This window comes from Mustela lutreola, chromosome 8, assembly GCF_030435805.1.
Source record: "Mustela lutreola isolate mMusLut2 chromosome 8, mMusLut2.pri, whole genome shotgun sequence".
In the NCBI taxonomy this organism is placed as follows: domain Eukaryota; kingdom Metazoa; phylum Chordata; class Mammalia; order Carnivora; family Mustelidae; genus Mustela; species Mustela lutreola.
In genome coordinates, this window is record NC_081297.1 from 135,717,559 (window position 1) to 135,731,171 (window position 13,613).

Sequence of the window (13,613 nt, forward strand, 5' to 3'; positions counted from 1 at the left end):
GGTTCGCTAAGAGCCAGTGCCCACCCCAGAGCCCAGAGGAATTATCATCACCCACTTCTGGAATAGGCATGCCCAGAGTGAGAGGCAGCACTGCATGATGGGAGAAATAAAGGATGCAGGGTTTGAAGGTCTGGGTTCAAATCCCAACCCTGCCTCTTACCAGCACTGAACTCAGGCAGTTAATTGATCCTTCCCTGCTCCACTGAGGTCCGTGGACCTGTAGCTTCAGCACCAGCTGGGAAATGAACCACCCCAAGCGATCTGGGGAAGCTCTTAACTGAGGGCACCTCCACGAAGCAGGGTCTCAGAGGACCCTAATGAGTAACCCATCACAACTCATCACACATTCGACTCAGGCATCCCTTCGTGGGTACTCTGGCCATCCACGACTCAGGCAGCCTGGCCATCGGCCCTCAGAGAGACCTCCCCGGGGAGAAACCTCCCCAGGAACAGCTGTCCGCAAGCTGCCTGCAGACAAGGTAAGGCAAACTGAAGCAAGGACCAAAAACGTCCCCACGTGTGATGCTCTCTTAGATTTGGGGCAAGTCTGGGTGGTAGCAGTAGAGGGTAGAATTTATCAGGTGCCCAGGCCTTAAAGTCGAAAGGCCTTAGGTTTGCAGTCAGCCCCATTCTTGATATTAGCTGCAAAAACCTCCCCATCCATAAAATGGGGCATCATCAGACCCACACTGCTAGAGACATTCTTGAGATCCAAATGAGATAAGGCACATGCAAGGTCTGGCACAGGACTCTGGCTTCTAGCAGAGGCTCAAGAAAGGTTACTTTCCTTTTCCAGCCTCTGTGCCCCTTTCCTGTGCTTGCTGCTGCTTCCCTGTAGAAGGCTGTCAGCACATTTCTTTCTGTCAAACTCCTACCCAGCCTTCAAAACCAAGTTCAATCACCACTGCCTCATTAGAGGCTTTTTGGTGCATTTATAGTTAACAAAGGCAGCACTTCCTGCTCAACGCTTCCAGAACACAGGACCCAGGGCACTATGAGGTACAGAGCAGGGCCACTCTGGCCCTGCCAAGAAAGGAGGATCAGGGAAGGCTTCCTGGAAGAAGAGGCATTCAAACTAAGACTGAAAGGAGGAGGCAGGCAAAGAGCAGTGGGATGAGCATCCCAAGCACAGGGACCCAGGTGTGCATAAGCCAGGAAGCCAGAGAGAGCTCACTGGGTTTGAGGAGTGTGAGTCCTACACAAGTTGCTTTCTCTCACCGCCTTAGCTAAAACAGCACCTGCCAGCCTCCACTCTCTGCACTGACTCTCTTCACCACCAGATGATTACGTTCTATATTTCCTGGTTTGCTACTTGTGTCCCCAACTAGAATTCTAAGTCCACTGGAGGGCAAGTGCCTTCTCTTCCTCACTCACCTCCGTACCCTTCTCCCGGCAACGTGTTACTGCTGGCTGGACAACTGTGAGATTCCAAGCTCAAGAAGGACCTGGCCGTCTGGCTCACTGTTCAAGGCCAGCATTCAGCATGGGGCCAGATGCACGGTCGGAACTTAGTAAATATCTCTTGTCTAGTATATCCTGCCCCCAGGAGATACACAGTTTGCTGACTGCGTCAAGTGCAGGAATAGAAGAGTGAATGCGGGGGACGCCTGGGTGGCTCAGTTGGTTAAGCAGCTGCCTTCGGCTCAGGTCATGATCCCAGCGTCCTGGGATCGAATCCCGCATCGGGCTCCTTGCTCAGCAGGGAGCCTGCTTCTCCCTCTGCCTCTGCCTGCCATTCTGTCTGCCTGTGCTCGCTCTCTCCCCCTCTCTCTCTCTGATAAATAAATAAAATCTTAAAAAAAAAAAAAAAAAGAAAGAAAAAGAAGAGTGAATGCGGGTATGCGTGGACACACACGTGCACACAAACACATACATAAGTGGATGGATGAACAAACAAATCCATCAGTGAATTAGTTCCTGAATGCAGACTTCTCACACGCACATAATCAAAGCCCAGGGGCCATATCCCGAGCTGCCCCGTGTGGCCTCAGAGATTTCTAGCTCCTCTTAGCCGGGGCCATTCAAAGCTCCTTTTTTGTCTGCAGCTGTGGCGATTCCATTGTCATCAGAGCAACAGGCCATTTCCCCTCTCTCCCTCTACGCTGAGCCCTGGGAGCTCACCCAGTTCCCAGCCCTCTTTGAGGAGGCGAGCTGACCCCAGTGCTTAGACCTCTTCTTATCGTAAGACATTTTCACAGGAGCCTTCTATGGGAATTGCTGGCATTCTCCCAGAGAGTGGGATGTGGATCTGGCCCATTTTTATTAATTGCAAATTAATGCTATGCTGGGTGTCTATTTTAGTAGACACAGGCTTCCTCCACTGAGGATTTAGCGGGCTTCTCCGGAGGACGGAATGCAACCCAAAGAAGCACACTGCTCTCATTCCTTCTGCCAACAGACTATGTGAATATTTTTAGAAGCCACACCCTCTCACACTGGCCTGATAAATACTTTCCAACGCCAGATGTGCTCTTTGCAAATCAACATCAGGCCCAGAGGAGGGGAGAAATGAGCTACACAGCTCACACCAAAGTACCAGGACATGTGACCAGTTTAAACCAGTAACATTTTTACAGGCCTCCCACCCCCGGAGTACAGAAGACGGAACCGCTGCTAGAGAGGCAGCAGAGGGGGCTCCCAGAGGGACCTGGCTGCCCATCTCCCGTGGGCTTTCTCTCCCCTCCCCGGCCTGGGGCCAGATGCTGATGCCACGGGTTCTCCTAAACACGAAGGCTGGTGTGTGGCCATGTGTCCACTGCCTTTGCCACCCCAGTGCCCTTTATAAATGTGCTCCCAACAAAATGCTGAGTCAGGAAGAGCCAGGCAGATACAGCCGGAAGGCAAATCAACACCAGCTGAAATGCATTTAAAAAAAAAATTCTTGCTTTGTCGAAGATTAGTTGACCATAGAGTTGAGGGTCTATTTCTGGGAAAGAATGTCCAATGGAAAAAAGACAGCCTTTTCAATAAATGGTGCTGGGAAAATTGGACAGCCACATGCAGAAAAATGAAATTGGACCATTTCCTTACACCACACACAAAAATAGACTCAAAATGGATGAAGGACCTCAATGTACGAAAGGAATCCATCAAAATCCTTGAGGAGAACACGGGCAGCAACCTCTTCGACCTCTGCCGCAGCAACATCTTCCTAGGAACAACGCAAAAGGCAAGGGAAGCAAGGGAAAAAATGAACTACTGGGATTTCATCAAGATCAAAAGCTTTTGCACAGCAAAGGAAACAGTTAACAAAATCAAAAGACAACTGACAGAATGGGAGAAGATATTTGCAAACGACATATCAGATAAAGGACTAGTGTCCAGAATCTATAAAGAACTTAGCAAACTCAACACCCAAAGAACAAATAATCCAATCAAGAAATGGGCAGAAGACATGAACAGACATTTCTGCAAAGAAGACATCCAGATGGCCAACAGACACATGAAAAAGTGCTCCATATCACTCGGCATCAGGGAAATACAAATCAAAACCACAATGAGATATCACCTCACACCAGTCAGAATGGCTAAAATCAACAAGTCAGGAAATGACAGATGCTGGCGAGGATGCGGAGAAAGGGGAACCCTCCTACACTGTTGGTGGGAATGCAAGCTGGTGCAGCCACTCTGGAAAACAGCATGGAGGTTCCTCAAAATGTTGAAAATAGAACTGCCCTATGACCCAGCAATTGCACTATTGGGTATTTACCCTAAAGATACAAATGTAGTGATCCAAAGGGACACATGCACCCGAATGTTTATAGCAGCAATGTCCACAATAGCCAAACTATGGAAAGAACCTAGATGTCCATCAACAGATGAATGGATCAAGAAGATGTGGTATATATACACAATGGAATACTATGCAGCCATCAAAAGAAATGAAATCTTGCCATTTGCAACAACGTGGATGGAACTAGAGCGTATCATGCTTAGCGAAATAAGTCAAGCAGAGAAAGACAACTATCATATGATCTCCCTGATATGAGGAAGTGGTGATGCAACATGGAGGCTTAAGTGGGTAGAAGAATAAATGAAACAAGATGGGATTGGGAGGGAGACAAACCATAAGTGACTCTTAATCTCACAAAACAAACTGAGGGTTGCCGGGGGGAGGGGGTTGGGGAGAAGGGGGTGGGATTATGGACATTGGGGAGGGTATGTGATTTGGTGAGTGCTGTGAAGTGTGTAAACCTGGTGATTCACAGACCTGGGGATAAAAATATATGTATATAAAAAATATATGTTTATAAAAAATAAAAAATTTTAAAAAAAAAAAAAAATTCTTGGAAGTGCGTGTAAGATGATGAAAGAGAATTTGCCCAGAAGTCAAACATGGGAGTTCTCCTCCTGGCTGTCATCCCTTGACCCCAAACCCAAACAACTTAAGGGTACCTACTGTGTGGCAAGCGCTGGGCCACACCCCAAGGAACCAGAAACACAGTTAGCCCACTCTGATTCCCTGCACGTGACCTAGACCTACAGGGCCTTCATCACTGGAACAAGGGGGCTGGAAAATGACCCTCAATGTTCTTGGAGCTCTAGGATTCTCAGGTCCTAGTGGTATTCCTTGAACAGGCAGAAGGAAGAATCCGTGTTGGGGAATAAGGAAAGTTTGGTTTCTATTCACGTGTGCATATGTGTGTATGTGTGTGCGCACACGCGCTCCCAAGAGTTTTTTTTTTACCTTGGGAAAGGCCAGGAGGAGATAGTCCTAAGGAAAAGACAAGGAGGGAAAAAAATGACCGAAAATTCAATTTTTGTAATGTTCTATGTATCTGTTATTTATCTATACAACAGACAGGGAGCGCAGATGGAAGGACTCGGTCCTGGGAGCTAGGAGGCTCCGCACCACTGCCGCACTGCTCCCCTGCTCCTGCAAATGCTCCCTTCCCCAGGGCTCCTGCCCCATTGTTCCCAGCACAATTGCTTTCAGAATTCTAACTATTCTTCTCCTCCATTGGGAAATTCTATGACTCCATAGGAAGCTATGTGCCTTATCACTTCTGGGACTACATCATGGGACCAAGAGGTCACACTGTCCCACAGAACCCAATCCCCAAGCCAGAGGCTCACATTCCAGGCCTTGTAAAGACTACATTTTCATTTGGAGAGCTCCAGGGGGCAGGTGGCAGGAAGAATCTGCAGAGAAAGTTACCAGGGTGGATGACACAAACCATTAGAAATGTGCCCCTCGGACCAGAATCCAGTTCTCTAGCCCTGGCCTGGCCAGGTGCCAAGGACCCAGGCACCTTCACAGCAGCTGACTCCCTGTTCAGTGTCCTCTCTGGTGACCAACTGCTGGTGCAGGGACCTTGGATACTAGGAGTTGAGTGCTAGGTGCTCTGCATACGAAAATCCCCACATTTGCTCTTGACTCCCCAGGCGCCCCGGGCACGGGGCACGGCACACATAACTGCTCAGGAAACTATTCACTGAGAAAATGAATCCATAGACAACTACCCCCAGAGGCAGGACTGGCATCCCTACTGGACACGTCAGAAAACCGAGGCTTAGGGGAGTCATTGACCCAAAACACTGCCATTAGTCAGGGACAGAGCCGTGATTCAAATCAGATTGCAGGCCCCCCAGCTCCAAAGCCACCGCTCTTGATCTTGACTCACTACACAGTACTCAGCAGTGTACAAAGCTAAACACAGGGTATCTTGTTTGGTCCTGAACACAAGCCTGTGAGCATGACTGCTACCCCCGTATTATGTCGCAGGAACACAGTGAAGTGGCTCTCCTGATGGCATGCAGCGGGGAAGCCACACAGGAGGGAATTTTCTGACTGGACACCAAGTGCTCCTGCTAGAAGAATCCAGAAAGGGAGAGACCTTGAGCTCTCACTTCCTGATCCTAGGAAGAACTGCTTTGACCAACCATTTCCTCCGTATTCTATGGACTAACACAGAAAGAGGTCAACCTCTGGCAAAAACAAGAGGTCATCCCCAACGTGACTTCGAGGAGCCTCTCAAAGGAAACAATGGTGACTAATGGCGGCCACCATGATCCGCAAACAGAATCCAAACACGGAGCAAGGGAACAGTCTCCCTGCGATGCACCCCCTCTACTGAGAGCAAGAGCAACCGGGAAAGGGGACAACAGAAGGTCATTCCCATGCCTTGTCCGGGGACCAGGGATGAGGCACTAACGTCACCAGTGGCCAATTACAGGGATCCCCTGATGTCAGGAGTACTGAGGCCATTTCTTAATGAAACCCATGCGACGAGCTGCGTTTATTTTGAAACTGTATTTGCTTATTTTGCAGCCGTGATCAAAAGGACATCCAGAGTGCCCCGTGGGAGGCGCTTGAACCCCTGTGGGCCAGGAGAGTTTGCTTCAACTCCAGCGGCAGCCAGCAAAAACACTCTCCGTGGAAGCCAGCCCTGTCACCGGATGGTATGCTCCTTTCCCAGCAGCACACACCACCACAGTCAGCTTCCCAGTTCCTGGGCTGGTTTGAGGGGTGGGAGTGTCTGGAGAGACAAGGAGGCGGCATGGCACCGCAGTGACAGAAGGCTGGCAGGGAGGCAGTTCCAACTCTTACATAACCTGGGGCCCTGCTGACAACTCAAACCCTCGTGAGTCAGACACACATGGGCTCAAACCCCAACTCCACTTAGGTACCGCTGTGTTACCTCGGGTTGGTTACTTAACCTCTCTGTGCCTTGTTCTCCCTATCTGCAAAATGATGTCAATAACAGTGCCCACCTCATAGGGTTGTGAAGATTAAAAGTAAGCGATAGCTGGCAAACATGCAATATGTTACGGTCGTAGGGGTTTTTATGGTGATGACTACTTCCTGAGGACAGGGATGGTATTTTCATCATCTTTTTTATGCCAGCACAAAGATGGAAGTCTGGCATGTTGCTGGAGACAGATACATGCTGGTCGAATTGGAGGACTAGGGCTGGACTGAGGTGACTCCCCACACCCTCCTGGTTTCAAGGCTGCAGCTGAGGCACCTTGAGTCCTCGCCCTGGGAATCAGTCCACCAGGCAAGAGCCTTACCTTAATGTTGCAGCTGTCATCCAGCAGGATGTTTTCCAGCTTCAAGTCCCGGTGGACCACGCCGTTCTGCAACGAGAAGACAGGCGCGGACATGAACGGGGCGGCCGGCCCAAGAGACAGAAAGAGGGGGCAGGAGGGTGAGCAAAAGGGGAAGTTTGACAGATTAAAGAAACGCGCCAGCCCTGGTGGTCTCTGCCTCCATCCTTCAGGGCTCCCCTCGCTGTCATGACGCTCCCTGCCAGCCAGAGACCAGCGACAGGAGAGCATTAGTCACTTGCTGTGTGGTGAGGGGAAAATGACTGGAATCCATTCTCCCCCAGAGCTTGTAAAACAGCAGGGGGATTCTTCGACGGAATGTCTGTCATTCCACTGCGTAAAAGCAAGAGAGTCGCGGGCGGGGGCGAACAGTGTCTGTCTGTGCTGCCCTTCTCGGCGAAGCAGCAGATTTCTCTGCTGGAGACTCAGAATGTGAGGTTCACGGGTCCCGCTTGTCTGCCTGCCTGCCCCACCCCCGCAATGGACATTTCCGGAACAGTTGGGAGGGATGTTCTGCAAGATCCACTCTGCTCAGCTAGACTCGAGGGTGAAGGTGGATGGGCTGGGGAGACCCTAGCCACTGGGCTGACCCAGCAGGGCATTGCCCTACCGTGCGACCTCTCTGTTCTAGCAAACTCTGGCAAGTCTGGAAACAAACCTGCACTGACAGGCAAGCAGCCCCGCTGAGGCTGAAAAGGAGTCATTAACTAATAGCCTGCTGGTCTACCCCACAGTAACAACGGATACACGCAAATCTTCGTAAAACCCAGTGATCTTTCAGTGGGGTAGGGGAGGGCATGGGCAGAGGTCGAACGGAAAAGAACCAGCTATTTCAGGCTGGGTGGACCAGTAGCAGGGAGTTAGTTCTCCATGTCATTGTGCATAAAGGACATCTGAGATTGAAGCTGCTCTTTCGAGCAAACCAATGGGCTAGAACACTTCTGCCTTTCAATCAAGATTTCTTTAGTTCACGATCAGCCTGTTTATTATAGCTGGTGCTTTCTTGTTTATTTTTCCTTTCCATTTGACAGTCCCTACTATCTCCAAAAGTACCGGCTGAAGAGATGAAAGCTGTATTTCTACTCTTTTTTCTTTCTTCCTTTCTTTCTTTCTTTTAAAGATTTTTATTTATTTATTTATTTGACAGAGAGATCACAAGTAGGCAGAGAGGCAGGCAGAGAGAGAGAGGAGGAAGCAGGCTCCCCGCTGAGCAGAGAGCCCGATGTGGGGCTCGATCCCAGGACCCTGAGATCATGACCTGAGCCGAAGGCAGAGGCTTAACCCACTGAGCCACCCAGGTGCCCCTCGACTCCTTTCTCGAACGCAAACTTTCCTGGATGTGTTTTGACCTCAGAGAGGCACAAACCAAGGCTCCTGGAAGAAGGATACAGAATCTAAAGTCCCCGATTTGTTTCCAGTTTTAAAGACTGGGAGCAGTTTGGGTTTATATTATTGCGTTCCTACTTTTCAGAGTAAGAGGGAATGAGCTTGATAAAGCTCCATTCGTACAAAATCCCAAGTGTTCACCCACCTCAGATAATGGAAATCTGACCTGTAGAGCTTTATGCTGATGCGTGCCTAAGGATAATGTACAAAGCACCATATGATCTGAGTCATCCGTGCCTTTTGAGTCGGCAAAGAGAAGCCCAACAGGGTTCACATGGGTAAAGGGTTTTAGATTTGAGTAGTATCTTCTAATTACGTACGGAGCTTCTTTTGATTAACCGGAATATTTAGCAAACCAGAAGGCCCCGCATTGCAATCATTTGAACAAAGAAATTTGACTCTATTTTGGATGCCATGTTGGATTCAAGTCATTATTGTCCTCAAAGTGAAAGACCGTTCCAGGTGTGACCGTTGGTGGAAAGTACGAGTACGATGGGAATCGTGATGAACAATGACGATGGCTGACATACGTCTTGGGAATTAGCTGTGTACTTCATTTCCCCCTCCAGAGACAAATGGTAAGCTAACCTGGCTTTATTATGTGTGTGTAGATAAAATGTGTGTGTAGGTACGGAACCTATGTGGAATGACCTATGCAAGGAAAGATACCAAGAGCACAGGAAGGTTCACAGCCAGTGACTTCACTTCTGGAATTTCCCTCAGGTGAATCACTCCAATGAGAGGAAAAGGTTAATATGTAAAGCAATTGGAACCAGCCTTAAATGTCCAACAATGACAATAATTGCAGAGAATTTTTGGTAACATAGGAACGTGTTTAGATTAAAATACTAAGTGACAAGGCAAGACACAAATGTAAAAATACATGTACTGCGGTACTCTGGGTCCTGAAATGGAGGAAGGTCATTGGCAGAGAAACTGGGGAAAATCTAAAAAAAAACTGGAGTTTTGTTAATAACACCACCCGAATGTTGGTGTCTCGGTTTCAACAAATGTATTATAGTAAAGTAAGCTGTTCCCATTAGGATAAAGCGAGTGAGGGGCATACGGGAACACTCTGTACCAGCTTGAAAACTTTACTGTACACCTAAAACTATTCAAAATAAGAAGTTCAATTAAAAAAAAATGTTAGGAGGTGGAGATGGGAAAGAAACGAACAAAAATGTCCATCATGGGTTATGCTGGGGATCCGGAATTATGGGTGATGGTGATTTTCTTCTATTTCATAAATTCTCCATGCAGACAACAATGGCTATCACCTGTATACTACCTGTATACTGTGGTATTACCTGTATCACATGACCATCAAAACCATCGGTGACCAAAGCTGTGGCGGGGCTCGGCCGTACCTTGTGACAATAGTGCACAGCGGAGACGATCTGCCGGAAGAAGTGTCTGGTCTCCCTCTCGCTGAGGCGTCTCCGCTCGCTGATGTAATCGTACAGCTCCCCCTTGCTTGCGTACTCCATGATGATCACAATCTTATCTTTGTTCTCAAACACTGTGGGGGGGGGACAGCAACACACAAAACCCTGTTTATCCAACAAGCCCGCTTATGGCTCCAGAGGGTGCAAGGGGGGACAATGGAGATGTCACTGAGCAGGGGCCAAGGGCGACCGGTCAGAACACAAGTCAGGCCATTCCACGTGACAAGGAGCTGGGCGAGTGTTCCAGCTAGGTGGACAATGACATCACCGCTCTTGTTACCGGACACACCTCGGCAACCTTAAGGGGAAGGTGCCTCTCATTCCTGAGGGCCCCACACCCTTCCCCAAGATCATTGTCCTGAGCCCCGCCTCCAAGAACAGGTCCCTGTCGACAGGACAATGGATGGTAACACCTACCTCCTATGAACCCTTCGATATGGACCAGCTACCCAGACCTCACAAGCTACTCGGAACCCAAAATGGGTAGCTGGACTTGTCACCTCTTTGTTCAAATCTTTCTAGATTTTCCATCTCCTCAGAATAGAACCCAAAGTTCCAAACATGAACCCGCAGGTCCTGTTTGAGCCCGTGGATCCATCCCAGCCCTATTCTCTGTATTCTGTGTATTTGTTCAGTCTGTCTCCCCCACTAGAGTGTACATGAGGGTTGCTCTGCTTCATTCACAGATGTCTCCCCAGCACTCAGAATGCTGACAGAAGGGCTCCATTTGCAATTATCAAATGAGCGAACTCAAAACTTCCTAAGTGCATTCTGGACAATTCAGGAAAGAATTACCTTGCCCTTACTAGGTGCCAAGCTCCTGTAGGGTTTTGAGTACCTGACATGTCCTGACTCATTTAGATCTTGCAACAGACTTTCAGAGAAATACCACTAATTTTACCATTAAAAACAATGGGGACACTGAGGCCTGAAGAAGTTAAGAGATTCACACAGTTTGGCTGAGCCCACCAGACTGGACGGGGCTCATCTCTGGCTTCCAGCGTGGACAGAGACCCATGATGCCACAGCCTGGTGGCAGGTCAGGACATAGCAATCACCCCAAGCTGGGATCCCTGCCTCAGACCCTTCCCACCCAACCCCCACACCACCATGGAAATTGTTTTCCCAAATGCCTGTAAATGCGCGCACACACACACGCACACACACGCACACACACGCACACACACACGCACACACACAACATGCATACACACTGCTGTTACCCACCTCCTTCCCTCTGCCTTTACTACCTGCCTTACCTGTAGGGGAAACTCCAGCCCACCTGTCAAGACTGAACTCAAATATGGCTTCTATTTGCCGCCCTCTCCCTCTCACTGTGCTACCCCATACTTGTATGATAGCACTTTCAAATACATGGATTTGTTTGCTGGTTTACATACCCATTTCTTCTGCCTGGACTGTGAGTCTGGAACTTTACGTGTAAAAAGTTTACTTTTAGAACCAGACCCTCCTCAGTGAGATTCCTGGATCTGCCTCTTACTTGCTGTGTGACTCTGGGGGAGTTGCTTGCCCTCTCTGTGCCTCAGTTTCAGCAACTCTAAAGTGTAAATAATACTGCTTCTTAGCACTTCTACTACTACTCAGTACTTCTTAGAACTGTTGGGAGTGTTTATTGATATTGGGTATGTTAAATGCTTAGAACAAGGCCTACACTTACGGCATGTACGCAGTGACATGAGCTATTATTGTTACTATTGATATTATTGGACCCCAGGGCTGTAGCACTGAGCCAGACTCCTAGACACACTCAGTGAGAACGGAAGTGAGCTGGAATATGCCCCAGGCCTGGGTCCTCGGTCCTCCCACACCTTGTCACTGGCTGTTAGAAGCGCCAGGCCCTCCAGTTCCTTCTTGGCTCCTTCAAGTCCAGCCAAACCTCTCTGATAAAAGGAAGGGGGAAGGAGGAGAGCAGGGAGGAGGAGGAAAGAGAACAGCCAGATAAAATTGGCTGCTCCTGCGTCTGCTGGCCTCGGTGTACCCTGAAGCCTTGGCTCCTGCCAGGGATTTCAGCCCATTGTGCCCTTTTCATTAACAATAAACTTTGGAACCTAGGAAAGCTGCCTCGGGATGCGTGGCTCAGGCTCCGAGAACGATGGAATGATAGGCCGGGAGAGGGCAGTGGGCTTTCTAATTTTTAAAAGCAGGGGAGGAAGAAAAGAGAGTACTTTGATAGAGAAATAAGCAAAGAGGCTCATACCCTCAAGAAGTCCAATGCAGGGGCGCCTGGGTGGCTCAGTGGGTTAAAGCCTCTGCCTTCGGCTCAGGTCATGATCCCAGGGTCCTGGGATCAAGCCCCGTATCCGGCTCTCTGCTCAGCAGGGAGCCTGCTTCCTCCTCTCTCTCTCCCTCTCTCTCTCTGCTTGCCTCTCTGCCTACTTGTGATCTCTGTCTGTCAAATAAATAAATAAAATCTTTAAAAAAAAAAAAAAAAAGAAGAAGAAGAAGTCCGATGCATCCCTAAAGGAGGCCAAAGTCACAGGTCCCTTCAGTGACTCCCAGAAAGTATGGCTTGCTGGTCTCACGCGGACAAAAGGACTATTTCGGTGATGGGATTCCTCCCTTTCCAATTGGCCAGCACAGTGTCACACAGAGCCAAGCAGCATTCGTTTCAACACCAGGTATTTGACTCCACGAAGAGTCTCCATCAGTGAGTCCTGCTAGGCCACCTCTAAAATGCAGCCTGATTTTGTCCTCCCGGCTGACGTCCTGTCCCTGCGCACCCCTTGCTCTGAATCTCCATCCTGGCTGCTTTCCTGCCTTTCTCTCCTGCCCCTCGGCTGACTTTCTGTATTTAGAAGGGGCTGGGGAACAGCTCCACATGCACGTGCCATACACATGGGCCCTGCAAGATATTCTGCAGGGAAAAAGTATCCTGTGTGCAACCACTCTGGAAAACAGTGTAGAGGTTCCTCAAAAGACTGAAAATAGAGCTACCCTATGACCCAGCGATTGTACTACTGGGTATATATCCTAAAGATACAAACATGGTACTCTGAAGGGGCAGGTGCACCCGAATGTTTATAGCAGCAATGTCCACAATAGCCAAACTATGGAAAGAACCCAGATGTCCATCAACAGATGAATGGATAAAGAAGATGTGGTATATATACACAGTGGAATACTATGCAGCCATCAAAAGAAATGAAATCTTGCCATTTGCAACGACGTGGATGCAACTAGAGGGTATGATGCTCAGTGAAATAAGTCAATCGGAGAAAGACAACTATCATATGATCTACCTGATAGGAGGAAGTGGAGATGCAACTTGGGGGGCTTGGGGGGTAGGAAAAGAAAAAAATGAAAGAAGATGGGATCGAGAGGGAGACAAACCATAAAAGACTCAATCTCAAAAAACAGACTGAGGGTTGCTGGGGGGAGTGGGGACCGGAGAGGGTGGTGGGGATATGGACGTTGGGGAGGGTATGTGCTATGATGAGTGCTGTGAAATGTGTAAATCTGGCGAGTCATAGAACTGTACCCCTGGGGATAAAAATACATCATATGTTTATTTTTAAAATAAATAAATAAATAAATAAAAGTGTCCTATGATCACGCATCGGCAAATTTTTTTTTTTTTTTTTTTTTTTTTTTTTTTGGAAAATGCTAATACCTGATTGCCCTTGGAGGGTCTGGCTTCTTTGACTCTGAATTTTGCCAGTTGATTTGGCCATTTCAACCTCCCTCCTGATATCAGGAGGAACAACCAGGAAG

General features: G+C 48.6%; 1 protein-coding gene across 1 annotated transcript in view; it reads right to left on the reverse strand.

Annotated features, from left to right (window-relative positions):
* The window catches only part of NUAK1 (NUAK family kinase 1), a 73,457-nt gene that overhangs the window by 13,140 nt on the left and 46,704 nt on the right, over positions 1-13,613 (reverse strand). Inside the window, exons 3-4 of the mRNA XM_059186743.1 lie at positions 9,804-9,955; positions 7,015-7,080 (exon numbers count right to left, since the gene is read on the reverse strand). Of these exons, the coding sequence (XP_059042726.1) occupies positions 7,015-7,080; positions 9,804-9,955 (218 nt within the window). The remainder of the gene's footprint in view (positions 1-7,014; positions 7,081-9,803; positions 9,956-13,613) is intronic.